Source organism: Cibotium barometz, chromosome 20 (genome assembly GCF_041138505.1).
Source record: "Cibotium barometz isolate CiBa-2024 chromosome 20, ASM4113850v1, whole genome shotgun sequence".
NCBI classification, from domain to species: Eukaryota; Viridiplantae; Streptophyta; class Polypodiopsida; order Cyatheales; family Cibotiaceae; genus Cibotium; species Cibotium barometz.
Genome location: NC_141065.1, coordinates 1788528 through 1807243, shown reverse-complemented (window position 1 = coordinate 1807243; position 18716 = coordinate 1788528). Strand labels below are relative to the sequence as shown.

The 18716-nt window shown below is 41.2% G+C and overlaps 1 protein-coding gene across 1 annotated transcript in view; it reads right to left on the bottom strand.

Annotated features, from left to right (window-relative positions):
- Positions 1 to 14326: 14326 nt before the first annotated feature.
- TIM (triosephosphate isomerase) overlaps positions 14327 to 18716 on the bottom strand; it is a 75881-nt gene continuing 71491 nt past the window's right edge. The window contains exon 10 of the mRNA XM_086814327.1: positions 14327 to 14696. Coding sequence (XP_086670453.1) covers positions 14640 to 14696 — 57 coding nt within the window. The 3' untranslated portion in view covers positions 14327 to 14639. The remainder of the gene's footprint in view (positions 14697 to 18716) is intronic.

Here is an 18716-nt window from a genome sequence, read left to right as displayed (position 1 = left end):
AGTAAGATGATTAATAAAAAAGCCGCTCCCTATTAATTAATAGGCAAGCCTTGCTTTATCAAATGGGAAAATATGGAATCCTTTGATATTATTTACATGAAAATGAATTTGCTGCTATTCTAGAGCGAGCACACTTAGGCATTGCTGGAGGACACTTTGCAGGTGAGCTTACTACTCTTGCAAAGTTCTTCAAGTAGGCCTTTGGTGGCCTACCTTATTTGGAGATTCTATACAATTTGTCAAAGGTTGTGCTGAATGCCAATGCTTTGCCATTGTGCAAGATAGAGATAGGATGCCATTGACACTCATTATATCAAGCAACCATTTGAAAAATGGGGTATTGACTTTATTGGTCCCATCAGTCCTATAGCCAGAGGAACCCAAGCTAGATATATTATTGCAGCATGGATTATTGCACCAAGTGAGCGAAAGCTAAAGCCACACGTGAAGTCGATGTTAAATCAACTACCAAGTTTTTGTATGAAAACATCATTACTCACTTTGGATGTCCACTCTAGAGATAGTGAGCGACTGAGGAACTCATTTCATTAATGCGACTATTAACATCCTAATGGAAGAATTTCTTGTGGCACATCGTAAATCAACTCCTTACTACCCATAAGCAAACAGTCAAGTTGAAAGCACCAACAAAATCTTGTGTGCTATATTGACTAAGATAGTAAATGCCAAAAGGAATGATTGGGAACAAAAATTACCATCCACACTTTGGGCTTACAGAACAGCATACAACGTGGTCCACTAACAACACACCCTTTTAGCTCACTTATGGTCTTGAGGTAGTCATGCCAATGGAATACCTTGTTCCGAGCCTTAAAATTGTAGTAAGACATGAGTTGCATGGCCATCCTCTTGTTAATTTACCAGAGCGACACATTAACATCGAAAAACTAGAGGAACAACGACTCAATGTAGCTTATGGCATGATGGCAGAAAAACTACGACATAAACAGTGGTTTGAGAACAATCTTTAGGATAAAGACATATCCATAGGATGTTTGGTCCTCTTTTACAGCTTAAAAAATAGTAAAGGAAAATTGAAATACAGAGGATTGGGACCATTTAGTTTCAGTTCATAATATAATATCAAACTTCAATTGTTAATTTATAAAATTTAGAAAGTGTACTTATTACTTAGCTTGAATTAGCTTTCACTCGCAATTTGTAAGAAGTCGAAGCTCGTATGTTGAAAAATAAATCGTAGAAAGATTTTTGCTGATGTCGTATAATCAAGAAAAAGCTATGATTTCGATAATCTTGAAAACCTTGAAAATATTTCCCAAGAAACACATCCAATGTAGAAGATAATTTGTTGACACCAAAATAATTTGTTGACACCAAAATAATTCCAAATAATAACTCGTTTAAAAGGTCTTCAAAAAAAAGTTAAAAATTTGTCAAAGAAGAAAATACCTTTATCCACTTGATTAAATATACCTAGGAATTGTCTCTATGCAAGTTGTAGAAGAAGTGGAAAATTTTTGGATTTTTTTGACAATTTTTAGGGCTATGGAAGCTCAAAAATAGTAATTTTTACCCAAAAAATCAAATTTCTAGACCAAAAATACATCTAAAATTTTTAGAAATTTGATATGAGTTGTAGAAACCTAATTTATAACTGACTAGATTTTTGTAGAATTATTGGAGCAAAGAAACTATTTTTGGGCTATTTTTAAACCTTTTGGAAGCTTTAAAAGCTTGATAAAGTTGTAGCTATAGCCATGGGGCTAGAAATACAGTAGCCGTCTAGAAATTACAAGATAATGCATCATGAAAGTGGTCGCCCCATCAATTGGGAGGTGGAGAGGTTGAAAAAAACAATTTCCTTGCTATATTTGCATCAAATCAACCCTTTCTTGCTCCAATTTATCAAATAATCAATCAAATTATCCTTTGTTAAGCAAAAAAGATTTGGGAAAAATCAACAAATTGACTTGAGAGATTTCCATAGTCATCCATGATAGATTTTTGACACTTCCACTAGCTTAGCAATCTTGCTTTTTCTCTCTCTGCTTCTTTCCTTGCTAATTCGATCCGTACGGACGGATTATGAAGAGCAAAGGTGGTTTTGCGGTTTTCACAAACCCACTTATGGTTTTCCACCTTGCTTTACCCTTTGGACAATAGATTGATGGAGATTTGTTATCCAATGGTTAAAAACAAGCCTTCTTTCAACCATACATAGCCATAAACGTTTTCTTCTGTTATGGGGTCCACACCTCCAAGAGGGAACTCAATGCATTCACCTAATGGAAGAGCAATAGAACACAACTATCATAGGGCACTTACCAATGCTTTGAACTTGAGTCCCTTGAGGCCTCCAAGCTCACTTGAGAAGCTCCAATCCTCCAAGCTCCACCTTGCCGCTAGCACTGTAGAGTCGCTTAGCACCATAGAGTCGCTTAGCACCATATGTGATGATTATCCATGTGGGAGACCGGGCATTTGGTATGCCATGTGGAGAGATGTAATACGAGAAATTTGCTTTTGTTGAGGCTTCTTTATTGAAATGTATGTATGTGTGATGATTATCCATGTGGGACACGGCATTTGGTATGCCAATGTATATTATACATTTATCAAAATGTATAATATATTTATGTGATGATTATCCATGTGGGACCCGACATTTGGTATACCAGTAATGCTCACACCGAGAAGGGGGGTTGTATAAGAAGCTAAGCTTATGTGAATACTTTCTCATGATGGAAACTTGGGAAGCTTGTATGAGAAGCTAGCAGCTTGGCATGCGACATAGCGAATCATTTGCAACAACTTTATGATGATTCGGCTCTAAATAAGAAGCTAAGCTTATGTGAATACTTTCTCATGAGGTTTTGATGGAAACTTGGGAAGCTTGTATGAGAAGCTAGTAGCTTGGCGTGCGGCATGGCGAATCATGTGCAACAACTTTATGATGATTTGGCTCTAAATATTTAGTTTCACATAGGGTTTCTATATAATATTATGTACTGGGTGTGAAAAATGAGTGGAGTGTTCATTGTAAATACCATGTATATGATTTATAAATACTTTGTATGGGTTATAATATTATGTATTCGGTGTGAGGATGAGTGGAGTGTTCATTGTAAATATCATGTATATGATTTATAAATGCATTGGTATGGATTATAGTAATAAATCTATTACATATTAACCATGGACAACCAAGGCACAAGGAGAGGAGAGAAAAAAAGAAATCCTGGGTTTCTAAAAAATAAGAGGAAAAAATCCCTTTCATTGACCCTTTGTATTCGATTGACCCTTTGTATTCCAATTGACCCTTTGTATTCCAGCTTCCATTCCTGCATTTCGGTTCTTAATTTCTTTTACATACCGCAGCAACGCACGGGTTGAGTACTAGTGTATATAAAACAAGTGATGAGTTATAGTGCTATAAATATATATACAGTCATAAAATATATAACTACATTGGTATGGATTAAATTACTAAATGTATATAAAATGAGTGATGAGTTATAGTGCTATATATATATATATATATATATATATATATATATATATATATATTATAGTCATAAAATAGGAGTGAACCTTATGTCTACATGGGATGGTAATTCTAGTGAAATAAGATACATAACACATGCCAAGCTTGTGGAGAGAATCTGGAGGAGTGTGGAAGTATGCAAAAGTACTTCTAGAAGTCCTATGTAGACTAAGCACTCGAGGGTGGGATCAAGGTGGGATTAAGCTTAACTTCCAAGTCAACAAATCTTTGAATTAAGAAATCAAGAAGACACATGTCTAAATTAGCCAAGAATCGTGTTTTCCAAAATCTCATAATTCCTCCTGTGAGAGGGGACAGTTTTTTGTTTCAAGAAGTTAAGCTCCCCAACGGTGACTTTCTTTTGAAGTGTGCACGGACGCTTGGTTCTCTTATGTGCGAGCTTCTCAACATCACTTATTGAAGAATGGGACATTATTACCAGTGGTGTGTGTGCCAACTAGTCAAGGTAATACTCTCTTGATGCTTCCAAAGAAAACAAATTGATGCATTACACACAGATCCTCGATCCGCATGGAAGACTCTTCAATGTAGATTGCCAAACTAGAATCATTTTCTAGTGATCTCAATCTTTTATTCAACATGGATGGTGATGTGTTTTACCACAATGGTCCTTTGTTCGTGGATGAGGTTCTTGTAAAGTATATGTGTATGAGTGTCAAAGACAGATGGGGTCTTCAAGAATGCATATAGAACTTCAAATTTTAGCTTGAGGATGATGCTCAAGATTGGCACTTTTCTTTTCCCCATGACATTCGACAGGACTGGGATGTATTGGTACTTACTTTTCATATAAGGTTTAGGCTGATTGAGAGCCCCACAAAGTTGTGGGTGGAAATTCAAAATTAGTCAAAAGCTCCTATAGAATCTGTGAAAGAGTTCATGGTAAAGTTTAATTGCAAATATGGCCGTTTTGAGCGAGCGGTGGCTCAAGGACAACAAGCAGCAAGGCCCAACTAGCTGCTCCTAGCCCTGAGGCTACTTTTGTGGAGCTAAATCGCTTTATTGATTATTTGGATCCCATGCTATGAAGGTTCAAGGACAAAGTCCAGGGGCACTCTTCAAGATGCAATTCGTATCTCGAGGACAAGGAGACAAAGATAGAGATGAAGCATACGGATATGGAGAAGCTTGGTTTGGTTTTTCTCATTGTGGTACGAAAGCTTCGTCCATACTTCTTTCTAAGCATTTTATGGTTTTCACTACTTCAGTCTCTATGTCTTATTTGGTGAGATAGATGACTCCGTCGAGAAAGTTTGTTAACTAGTTGATGGAATTGTACACTATCACTAGTCTAAATGTTAGGGCTCCTCATTTCTGACCTTTTTGGGTGCACAATTGTTGAAGTATAATGAGAAGTGAGGAATAAGACTCAATTAGATACATGCTAGAAGAGGTGAGGAGACACAATAAGAGAGAACCCAAACACAAGCATGAGTCACTTCACATATATATGTAGACAAGCTTACTAAATTAGAATATCACCACCAAGATCCAAGGAAACTAGAATCCCACTACTAACACACCTTAAGTAGGAAAACACTAAGCTACAAGAGTGAGGGTAGCTATAGCATCTAGGGAAATCCTATGGTTCAATATGCTAATATGCTACTATATATTACAAAATATCCAATGTATCTTAATATTTCCAATACGCCTTACAAGTGAGCAAGAGGATCTTTATATAGGAGATTTCTCACCCTCTTCTCAAGAATTACATTAGGAGATAGAAGAAGCATTCAACTTTGGATTGCCCAGGCACGGATGTCACTATCGATGTTTTTGCTTTTTGAAAAAATAATGCTTTTTCTATATGATTTTTAAAATCAAATGATCATGCGAATGTTCGCTAGGGCCTGACCAAGACCAAGGAGCCCACAGTCTTATTGTGCATGTCAACAAACAACTGCTGCCAGAAACGGCCACAAGAAGTCAACCGACACATTGTTAATTGGATTTTAAGAACCCCAAAATGGATACAATAATATTGGGATTTAATGTAGATAGTCTTAGGGTATAATTAATGTCATGTTTTTCTTATATAGCCAGCCAGTTGCTATGTCTTAGCTAGGATGCATTCTTTTGTTGTGTTATCATCATCTTTGTACATATAGCATGGTGTGACTGCATTATTAGGGACATGAGAAAACAGGATGGTTGGTATCTATCAGGAGGGTTTGGCTTGCAATAGTACACTAGTAACATAATGATGTTGATACGGTGGCAACATGCCAATGCTAGTGGTGGCTAATGTATTGGCAACTAACGTGTTGAGGGTTTTCATTTGTGAAGGACACTTACATCATAAAGACAAGATACCAAACCTTTGGTGGCTATTTTTTCCTTTTCATATATGCGGACATGGACTAATGCGCCTAGTATATGGGCCATGTGAAAAAATTGCTCTTTTTTTTTTTCAAAGAGCTTAAGCTAAAAGCCTTGGCATTAGTCTTTTAAAAAAAGGAATTGATAAAAATAGAGAGAGGCTTGGGTGGCGCATGAAAAAGAGTGGAGGTAGCTTTGATGCAGTCGACCAAAGCAGTGAAGAAGAGGCAGCAATAGCATGGCATGTTTACCACAACCACACGAAGGAAAAGAAACCTCTGGCATGCATTAAAAATTGGATACATGTAAAGCATGAAGGGATGCGATTAACTAGGGGAAAAAAGAAATGAAAATTAACAACTACAGGCTGACTGAAAATATATAAGAAGATCTCACGTGTACTATAAAGGGGGGCACTGCAGAAACTCTCTTGTGTGTTTGTAAGTGAAGCACCGAGTGTACTAACTATAGGTAAAATTCAAACTTTGAGTACATGCGTGGAAGAGAGTGTACTGCAAAGATCTTCTTTTATGTTTTTTGAGAGCCTGTGCCGTGTGCGCTAAGAGGCTTGTTGTGTGTGTCTTGAGATCGCTTTAGTTTTCACACAGTGATTGTTGAGGGAGATTGGCCACCTCAGTGATTATAATTGTTGCTAAGAGAATCCCTCTCTCATACTTGAACGATCCTCATACAAACTGAAGAGATGGACCAGTGGCCTGCAAAATGTTTCTTGTGTGTGTGTGTGTTTGTAAGGAAGACATTGGGTCAGTGGTCATGTGTGCTAAAGATCAGTGTGTTATTGAGTAAATCTCTCTCTCTCTCATATTTGAGAGTTCCACACACATCTGCAAAAGACAAACCGGAGAGTTATCAAATTTCTTTCATGTGTGTTGTGAAGTACGGGCTACTGCTACTCATTTCTTTCATCATTGAAATTCTGAGATTTGTTTATAAAGAAAGGTGCTAGGTGTGCCGAGATAATTCAAAGATTGCAGCTATTATTGGCTGAGAGAGAGCTAGGTGTGCCGAGATAATTCAAAGATTGCAGCTATTATTGGGAGAGTCTCTCTCACACCATTAAGAGACTCTTACATACTTTGAAGATGGCTATGCAACCAATGCATGACCATTTTCCAGAAGAAGGAATTCCAAGGCTACTAAATTGTGTCATTCAAAAAGATCTTTGTGTAGTTACCATCCCCTATTTGTTCCCTTGTGTGATGTGATTGCATCATGATTCTATCCTTAGTGCTGGGTGTTGAAATCACACAAGTCATATGTCTTGGTTTCCCGTTCTCGATGGTGTTGTCATATCATACTAACTATGAGTGATTTATCTTATTGCGTGTGCCTGATATGGTGCAAATCACCCAAATCGAGTCCAGCTTGCTCGAGGTCATTTATCACATAGAAATCTGTGATGAGGAGGATCTAAATCTCTTCCTATTGTAATAATCTAGTCTCATAATCCATTTATATAATAAATTCTCCCTCTTAAATCACTCCAGTATTGTATACATGTGTTGCGTCTTCAATACAATTGAGGTCTGGCTGAATTAAGTAGCAAGTATCTTTAATCTTGTGAATGCACTATTGAGAGAGGAGAGGCATGCTATAGAGAATATTAGTGTTGTCCCATTTTTTATAACATCTATTTTGGTTCCCCCACTAAGGATCCTTCTTGGGAATTGAGGTGATTGGGAAAAAGTACTCAAGTCAAGTGTGTGTTGTAAGTTGTCCAAGAACTGGCTCAAGATTTTCCAAGATTGGGAGCTTATCCTCTCATCTTGGGGTGGCCCTGGTTGAGAAAAGTGAATGCCATTCAGAATTGGGAAAGAGGGGTAATAACTGTGCATATCGGTACTGGAAAAAGGATGAGCTTCAATATGGTAAGTCACATGGAGTTGAACGAAGAAGAGGAAGAGAGTGTTGAAGGGGAAGATACATAAAGTGAAAGTGAAGAAGAGGAGAGTGATGATTTTGAGGCAGGAAATGGACAAGCATCCTTCATACTTGGAGAGGAAGATCCACAAGAAGTTCAACTCACGCGGCCATGTATGAAGCTAAAGAAGAGGGAAGATTTGAAACCAAGGAGAACCTAATGCAACCAAAAGCTTCCACACCTCAATTGCAGGAGCTAGTAGACAAGATGTTGAGTACCAATCATACGTCAAAAGGAGAGACAATAGTATCTTACTATATTTGCCAAATTTTCTAATCTTTTTATCACTTCTTATGAAGAGATAAGGGGATTTGGAGTGGAACCACTCAAGATTAAACTAAAGGAGGGTGTAAAACCAGTGTTCCAAAAGTTGAAAAGTTTGAGATAAGAACAGATTCAAGTACTAAAGGAAAAAGTACATAAACTTCTGAAAGCCGATTTTATCTATCAAGTTAAAAACTCAGATTGGGGTAACCCGAATGTGATCAGATCCAAGAAGGATGGAAGGTGGCGAGTGTGTGTGGATTACAAACCATTGAATACAGCTACAAAAAGAAATCATCACCCTTTGCCTTTTCTTGATGATATTTTGGATAAAGGTGCAGGGCATGAGAGAGATAGAATTTGTGATGGATATTCTGGGTACTTCCAGATAGCCATTGCACCTGAAGATCAAGAGAAGACAACCTTCATCACACCCTAGGGTTATTTTTGTTACACGGTTATGCCATTTGGTTTAACAAATGCTCCTTCCTGGTACTAACAAAGAGCGGGTGAAGTACTTGCACCATTCTTAGATCACTTTGTTAAAGTTTTCTTGGATGACATTTGTATTTTTAGTTGAAGCAACGAACATTACAGTAAAATGGAGCAAGTATTCTACAAATTGGATTGGCAAGGGGTGGGCAGCTGAATCCCAAACAGTGCTTTATTGGACAGCCAAGAATCAAGCTTCTCAAGCATGTGGTATCCCAAAATGGGATAGACCCAGATCCAGATAAGGTCAAGTCTCTCATTCTATTATCTTCTCTTACTTCTACAATGTAGTTACACACTTTCATTCAAAAAGTAAAATATATGTCAAGGTTCATTCCTTTGTTAACTCAACTGTTATATCCACTGCAACAAGCGGTAAAAACGGATCCTCTTCAATGGGATAAGGAATGTGAAGAAGTGTTTGGTAAGGTCAAAAGATGTATTGAGAGAGATTTCAAATATAAAAGCTCCTGAGTTCCACAAGCCATTTTATGTGAATCCTTCTATTGGGCCGAATGCAATCTTTTGCAACAAGGAAATGAGTCTAGGTATATGAGACCGGTTTATTATGCAAGTAGAGTGAAGAATGAAGTGGAGAGGAGGTATACATAGGCAGAGCTTATGTTGTCAAAGCTTAGTTTATGCTTGCAAGAGGCTCAGAACATACTTTCTACCCAAACCCTTTGTAGTGAAGACCAGTTATACCCTCTTGCCGCAGCTTATCAACAACACTAACTTATCAAGAAGTATGATGAAGTGGATAGTTGAGTTACAGGAATTTGAGTTCACATTCTTGATCGAGGAATCCACATGAGCATCTTTAGCCAGTCTACTCACATACAAAGAGGGACCAATCTTGGTAAAAGAGGTAGAGAAACAAAGCAAAAGAATGGAAGACCAACAACTTGTTAATGCTCATGTACTTTTTTTTATGGTTCTTTCAAGAAGAGCTTAAACCAAGCCAATGGAGGGATGGTGATTTTTGATCCACAAGGGAAGGAAGTACAAAGAGAAGGGCTTCAGTTAGAGGCCAAAAGAAACAATGAGGCACAATACTTAGCCTTATGTCAAAGCTTAAAGGTATGCCTTAACCTTGGAATAAAAAGGATTGTAATTAAAGGAGATGCTTTGTGGTAGTTAAGCAGCTATTGGGAGTATGGAAAACCAAACACGTTCATCTCAAGGCTTGGGTAGGACAAGTGAAGAGATTACTTGAACATTTTAAAGCATGGAGCATCCACCATATAGACAAGGAACAAAATCATGAAGCACATGAAGCTGCTCAAAATGCATTCATAAGGAGCAAGCATTGGTCATGACAGGAAAAGTATCTCAGGATGTGCCAAAACAGAGGTATCATTTTGTTAAAAGATGTCAAAAGTTGTCTTATTAATGATGCTTTGTTTATGAAAGGGCCCGATTTAGTGCTAAGAAGAATCCCATGGAGAGAGGAAATCTATCATATCTTGGAAATGAATCACGAAGGAGGCTGCGGAGGGCATTTCGCGTTCAAGATCACATTACAGAGATACTATTAGAAGGTTATGTATGGCCCTCTATCCAGAGGGATATACATCACTGGTGTAAGTCGTGTTTCCAATACCAAAGGATGGAAAGAAAAGTGTTGAACCCAAGAATGTCATATTGGCTTTTAACATTTTTGAGCAGTGGGGGATTGATGCAATTGGACCATTACCCATGACTGCACGTGGAAAATGTTATATACTCACAGCCATAGATTACCTCTCAAGGTGGGCAGAAGCCAAAGCTACAGGAGCAGTCAATGCAAAAGAGGTATCCAAGTTTGTGCATGAAGGGATTTGTTGTCATTATGGAATACCACTAGAGCTCCTCTCTGACAGGGGACCAAGATTTAGAAGTGAATTGATGGACCCTTTATGTGAAGCTAAAAATTCAGCATAGGTATGCTACACCATACTGCAACGAGATGAATGAAAGATTCAATGGAAAATTGATACGCATGTTAAGCAAAATGACAGAGTCTCATGAAAGGACTTGGGACTTGGAGCTCCCTTGTACGCTTTGGGCTTATAGGATTGCAATCAAAGAGGACACTCGCTTCTCTCCTTTTCATCTTCTTTATGGCATTAAAGCATTGTTACCTATTGAGGTGGAAGTACCAGCTTTAAAATTCTTATTAAAGGAAAGTGAGGAACCACAACACTATTTCAGGAGCACGCTCCTTGTACAACAAGTAGTAGATTTGGACAAGATGCATGCTTTGGAACACTAGCAAAAGAATCAAGAGCAAAATCAATGGAGAACCAACGAGAAGATCAAAGATAAAGTCGTTGGTAAGGGTGATCTCGTGCTTTTATATAATAGCAAGATGGATAATACTTTCCAAACTAAGTTCCAAACAAGATGGGAAGGTCCTTTAAAAGTACAACAAAGATTCTCTAATGGCTCATACCAACTAGAGGATTTGGACGGAACCTTGCACCAGAGAAAAGTCAATGGGTATCAACTAAAGAAGTATGTACCAAGGATGATGATGATTACCGCCAGTCAAACAAACAAGGAGAAGGGTGGATCAAGTTCATATGAAGGCAACCAAGAAGAGGATGATTCCATATATCCAATGCATCAGCTATTTGAAGGCTGCAGAACATGAATGTCCGCAAGCTAAGGGGTGGGCAAAATATGTTAAGTGGATTTTAAGAAGCCCAAAATGGATAAAATAATACTGGGATTTAATGTAGATAGTCTTAGGGTTTAGTTAATGTCATGTTTTTTTTTAATAGCCAACCAGTTGTTGTGGTGTCTTAGCTGGGATGCATTCTTTTACTGTGTTATCATCATCTTTGTACATATACCATGGTGTGACTGCATTATTAGGGACATGAGAAAACAAGATGGTTTTTTTTTACCGGTACCTCTCAGGAGAGTTTGACTTGCAATAGTCCAATGCACACTAGTAACATAATAATGTTGATACTGCGGCAATATGCTAATGCTAGTGGTGGCTAATGTATTGGCAGCTAATGTGTTGAGGGTCTTCATTGTGAAGGGCACTTACGTCATCAAGATAAGATGCCAAACCTTTGGTGGCCATTTTTTCGTCTTCATATATGAGCACATGGACTAATGCACCTAGTATATGCGCCATGTGAAAAAATCACTTTTTTTTTAAGAGCTTAACCTAACAACCTTGGTGTTAAGCTTAAACTAACAGCCTTGGTGTTAAGCTTTTAAAAAAGGAAATGATAAAAATAGAGAAAGGCTTGGGTGGTGCAGCCAACGCATGAAAAAGCTCAAAAACTTGTGCATCATCGAGTGGAGGCAATCATTAGCTTTGTTGCAGTCGACCAAAGCAGTGAAGAAGAGGCAATAGCATGGCGATGGCATGGCATGTTTACCGCATCCACACGAAGGAAAGGAAACCTCTGGCATGCAGTAAAAATTTGTGCATGTGTTGCGTGTTCAATACAATTGAGGTCTGGTTGAATTAAGTAGCAAGTGTCTTTAATCTTATGGGCGCACTGTTGAGAGAGGAGAGGCATGGTATAGAGAATATTAGTGTTGTTCCAGCTTTTATAACAACTCGGCTTCCGCTAACCAACCAAGCCATACCGATGGGCGCCAACAGCCACCACAATGTGAGCACCACACCCAAAATAGTCGGCACTACCAAACTCAAACCAACCTAGGCAAGGCACAAGAACACTAAGCTTTTCCACTAGCCACGAAGCTTCACCCATAGTGCGTGTTGAGGAAAGGCAACCACAACAGTGATATATACGAAATCTGCCCCCCTTCTCCCGACCACTTAGTTTATGTGCAGCAAAACTCTCTCTCTCTCTCTCTCACACACACACACACACGACTGAACCAAACAAGCTTTTCTTAAGCTTTTAAGGCCTCTCTATTGTCTACCATGCTTCTTCATCCCGATTCTTCAACAATTGTTCTCCCTTTACAAATAGTAGCCATGACGCTTAAATAGCCTTACAAACCAACTCCTTAGCTTTCTAAAAGGTAACTAAAAAAAGCACTTCTAAACTTTATCCTAAGTATGGTTTTACATGGCTCTTTTTAAAAAACTAAATCCTAACCCTCTAGAAGACTTAATCCCATACAAGATAACAAAGACTACATCCAATGTAGAAACCGGGAAAAAAGATTGTGCAACAGGATTCCACTGAGATCCAAAAAAAACCAACACCCCCCAATCCAATGCCAACGTGACAACTCAAATAGAGCATAACAGAGTCGATATAGACAAACAACCAAACGTGCGTAAAAAAACCCGAGTAAAAAATTCCTATCACAATCGCAATGATGATAAGGATGTGCTCCCAAGAGTAATTACTAGTTTTCCATTCTCAATTGAGCAACTTTTTTATGGTAAACCAATGTACATGCTCAAGACGACTTGAACACAATGTTCTATCCTTGGTAATATCCTTGGGCCTCCAGGGAACGTTCGGTGGTTATCCATCCTTGGGTGGCTAGATCATTTCTCCGTTTGGTGTTTCTCACTCTCCTTGGGATCCATACCAGCTTATCATATGTTGTTCATTTACAAGTTTCGTGTATCAACTTTCGAGTTCCACACCCATTTTAGTTACTTGACCTCAACTTCCCGAGAAGTAAGGGGTATAACAACTAGGATTTTTGGTACCCATAGTCGTTAAATTTTACCCTTGGTTATTGGTGGTGAAATGAAGATAGCAACGAGGATTACTTCTTTAGGTTTTTTCTATTTCTTCTAAGATTCTTCCTTGGTTTTGGCTTAAACATCACTTCATTAGGTGCGGCTGAGCTCTTCCTAGGCAATTCGGAAAAGAAGGGCTGGCTTCTAGAACCACCTGGCTAGTACACGATGATGCTCTACTTGCGCCCCCAGTCCCTGAAAATGGAGGGCTCAAGTAGAGCATCAGGCCACCCTCCAAGCGAAGCCAAGCATGATGTGCAGCGGCCCAAGGCATGCCTTCTAATGCTATCAATTTTTACAAGCATGCTGTGGAGCCCCCAACCAGTGCCATGGATTTTGGGAGGCCACTAAACACCCAACAGAAGAATCTACCAGAATGGCTACCACATAGCCCTTTTCTTCTCTTGCAACCCCCTTGACCCCAGCATCTTCGATCAGCCCCAGGATGTTCCAAACAATGATCAGCAGCGGGAGTCCTCAACCAGCAGAGTAGGAGAGTGGAAGCCCCACCTTGCCACAAGACTACCTAGACTGCAGGACCAACCATGAAAGGGAGAACAGGAACCCTACACCAGCCTGGCCCCCACATTTGACCCTTGCCCACAAGGATCAACGTCCACACAATAAGATTGGATCCAGCTGATAACCAAAGCAAGCAATAACATAAATCATGATCACAGATGACCTCGACAAGGGAGGGACGAAGGCACATTCCAGGCTACAGTTACCAAGTGCTAAGCTTTTGATCTTGAAACCGACTCCTACATTTCCCAAAAGCTAGTTTTGCAAGAACTAAGACAGGAGCCTACATGCCTCCTCTCCTCTCCAAAATAGTTATTTTTAACAGATGGCTAGAAGAGGTAGTAAACACAGTCCCCATGGAATGGCCCTTATAGATGTAGGACCACCAAAGCAAACACAGAAATACTTCCCAACACAAAAATCACCACCCCCATCAAGAATACAACAAGACTTCTGAAGACTCGTAAGCTGCCCTTTCGGCAGTTACTCTGAGCCTCTTGTGTGCAGAGCTCACTTCCGGACAGTGTATACGTGACAAAACAAGTGACTAAACAAGAGACTAGAATTATAGTACTGTGCTTCTTGAACCCAAAAAAAACATCAACAGCCTTATTCAAGTTGTGCTCAATTATCATTGAAGTCACCACTAACTCTTTACCTGAAACCTGACAATTTATTTTCAAAACTCAACTTAAGCCTTGGCATTGGTTTCAATGACAAGAGAAGTCCACGTTCTGAGCTGATCACACCACATGCATCACTGGTAGCTTACCCTTGAGAAAATGAAAAATTATTGATGATGATCCTAATGTATGATCCACTCTAAACCTTGCCATGTCACAAAATTTGGATAAGCAGTGCAGCAGCATTACTCAAACCACAGCCTTTTTGGACGTCACTGAGTTGCAAATGGTGGCAAATTCCAAACCCTGATAACAAATGACAAACCATACACGTTAAAACTGAAAACCACATTTGATATTATAAAGACAATAGTAGATAAATTTTCTATTGGGATCATTATTTGCCACCATGGCAATCATCTTCAAAGATCAACCACGACACACCCACCAAATCATAGGAGCATTCAAGAATGCACAACACCCAGGATGATCATGAAGATACGAGGGTTGAGATCATAGTCATGGGCTCACAGAATTGCACCACTTTTATGAGTTATTATCCATCAAGCTTGGCCATGTAAGCATAGCTAGCACACCAAGTCAATAAGAAGACAATATTAACATAATAACTGGAAGGTTACAAAAGATCTCAATCTATCAGCGTAGCATAACCTGCTCTCCCCCCTCCTGCAGATCTGCCTGCACATCCCTCCCACAGGAGACGCCCCCGCCACATAAACTAAAGTGGCAGGGCAGTCATCTCCTGTGGCGGGTGATGATGGCTCTAATCCACCGGTGATGAAGCTGCCGTGGACGAGGTCCTGGTAAGCGTGGGCATCTCGCTCAACATAGTGCTATGGCTCTGTCAAGGGTGACTCCTCCTGAAGGACATCTATGGGACGTCTGGCTCTCCAAGGGGGTAGTGGAGGCCCTGGTTGTATCTGCCGGGGTGGTCCTGGCCCTGAAAAAATCTGTCATGGCTCGCTGGCGGGGTGGATCCTGGTGTGATGTCCTGGCTCATAGGAGAGCCTCTCGATGGCATCTGAGCTCTAATAAGAAAAGCCCCAAACACCTCTGATCCTCAAACTCCATCACATGTCGTAATGGTCCAAAACCCTCTCGGTAGAGACACCAGTATCTTCCTCGTATCTCATAGTGCACAGTACATCGGCATATGTAGTGCTCCTCTGACTCCACTTCCCGGTGACATAGCTGACAAATGCGGTCTTTTGGCTTCATCCCCTCGTATCTGCCAGTCTCTACCCTCAGCTGATGTGATGAAGTGCGGATCTGTCCAATGGCACTGCGAATGCCATGTGAGAGATGGGTGTCCATGTATGTAGACCGTGTCACAAAGCCATCTGGGGAGAGATGTAGAAAATGGTCCCGATAGTGGGCCATCTTCGTGCCTAGTGGGAGGGGGGGCTGGACCATGTCCTTTCTGCATCTAGCCTCACGATGTCCATCCTGATCACCCTATTCTACTCAGAGCAACTAAGGTCCACGAAGGGGCAGTCCAGGTTGTAATCAAATGGAGGGAGTGCATCAATCGTCATGCCATGTAATCTCAGCCAGGTACACATCTGGGTGTACCAACATCGTGTATCGCCGTCTACTGCTAACTGCCTGGAAGAGATAAGTGCTAGGTGTGGGTATCTCTGTCTGGGGAGCTCCCATATCCTCTACAAAAATGTCACTGACTAGAACAGGACTTCGGTAACCACTAGTGCGGCTCCTATCTCTGCTCTGACAATCTCATGAGGTACCGATGGTTTGCTCCGAATCATGCGTGCGATCATAGTCACCAGTAGTTTCTCTAGTACATGCCATCCATCATAGACATCTCTCTGATCCGACTTGGCCGACAAGCGGCTCCCTCTCTGTGTGGTAGAGGCTGGGTCCCCATATGGGTGAGCCATATAAGAGTGTAGGTGTGACCAATGTGTCAAACAACCAAAGTTTGGTGCGCAACTCCTGAAACTGAATGTAGGCACATTGTCTCTCTAGTGCCCCTAGGGCTGCATATCCACGTGCCAATCTAGCCTCTGTTGCCTGCCTTATAGAGAACTGTGGTCCGCTGAATGTGACTCCTAGGTACACATATGATCTGGTGTACTCCACTAATTCACCTCTAAAAGTGAACTGATGGTCAGATATAGTCACAGACCATAATCTTAGTCTTCCCAAGGTTTACTGTGAGGTCACTATCTGCACAAAACGACTGCAAAGCATCCAAATGCTATTGCAAACCCTCAGGGGAGTCTGCAATAAGTACCATGTCATCGGCATATAGCAATATGGGTATCCAAACCCCTGCCAAACTGCCCCCTGTCCCCCCATCCTGTCAATGTAGTCGGATATCTCATCAATGTAAAGTCCAAAAAGGGTGGGTGACAGTGGGCATCCCTGCTTCACCCCAATGGTGCTAGTCACTGTATCCAACATGCCTTAAAGAGTCCGTACTCTGCCTATCACCGCCTCATATAATGCATAAATGCCCCACTGCATCTCCTCGGGAACACCAATGTCATGCAATGTCCTCAGAGTCTGGCACGTGGCACCGTGTCAAAGGCTTTGTGGAAGTCCACAAAGCAGCAATATATCCTCTTCCCCCGTGCTTGTCCCTCCTCAATGAGAGCCCTGAGGGTAAATATGTGATCTAAAGTCGTGAAACCTCATCTGAAACCTGCCTGCCCAGGTGCTCTGAGTCCATGTGTCTCAGCCCATCTACTCAGCTCTCGATCTGAGGGATGACTTCATATAAAGTTCTTGCATATTCATGCCATGCCTCAGGTGCTGTGATAGGTGTGGGTGGTTGTCGCTCATGGAACATCTTCCACGCCCTCTTGTTGTCCTACCCCAAAAATAGTTGGTATATCTCCATCTCAAGCTTGGCCAGGTAATCCCGCTTCTTCTTCTTCTGCACAAGGCGTTTGAAGAGCATTCTGGCCTGTCTATGTGTGTGGATGCCAAGGGTGATCTCCCGCTGCAAATGGTCACGAGTCTCGCGACATTCATCATCGTACCAACCATTCTATGGGGCCATATGGCGAGGAGGGGTAGAAAGAGGGGGGGGTATACGGGAAAACATATGCTGCTAAACCATGTAATACATCTGCCAACTCTTTCGTAAGCTCATCAAGTGGACTGCTTGGGGCAAGAGCGAACAGACCATCATATACTGCACTGCCATATACCCTAGAGGCCTCCGAAGTAAAGTGATATCTTGGGTATCTGGTATGACTAGAGGGTGGTGTGCCTAACATATCCACAAGTCACAGAAAATGTCAAATATGCATGGTCTGCTGCTATCCCAATGGGTCTGCCCGAAATGGAGAGATCCTGTATATCATGTATCAATGTAGGTGAGACCATCAGGTAATCCACTGTACTAGCTCCTCCCTTTTTGTTCCAGCATGTGAGAGCATTTTAACCTGGCCAACGGGATAGGCCATTATAGATAACTAGCCCATGTGCACTCCCCAAAGCTAGGAAGTGTCTCCCATATTATGTCACCTCTCCTGTGTCCAGGGCAGATCTCTGCATCCCTATCTCATCTGCAACTAGCTCGCGGTACACGGGCTCATCCATAGCATAGAGAGCTGATTGTTCCCGGCATGTACGTGCATTAAAGTCCCCCATTAGTAGTACATCTCCCAAGCTCGCAAATCTCATGATGTCCTCATACAGCGGCATATATGGTGATTCTCCTGTAGTGTATCTGGAATGTGCCGGTGGGAAGTAGCATACTGCAATGTAAATGTCCCGAGGTCTATTTGTGCTCACTTTGATCCACATGTAGCGTGTGTCTGCACCTCTATGCATCACATGTACTGCCTACTGCCTCCTGTCATGTGCACAGTGGGTATCTACCGTGTGCTATACGCATGCAAGACTAGTTTCGAGGCTTGGGGAAGCTTTGAACTAGGCAGGCTGATTGACGAGCTGAGTTAGGGATATACTAACGGGCGGGCACCCAAGTATGGACGGGCGGGCGGCCAAGTGTTGGACGCCCGATGACCGGCCATACTTGGGTGCCCGCCCGTTAGTATATCCCTAACTCAGCTCGTCAATCAGCCTGCCTAGTTCCAAGCTTCCCCAAGCCTCGAAACTAGTCTTGCATGCGTATAGCACACGGTAGATACCCACTGTGCACATGACACCTCCCGTAAGTCCTCCCTTAACAATACTGCTACCCCCCCCCCCCTTCCTCTAGTGCCCCCCTCCTATGCGTGGTTGGGGTTGACATACTAATTCCCATCTATACCAAGGAACCTCTGGTAATTTACTCCCTGCACATTGGTGTGTCTCTGTATACATGGCCAT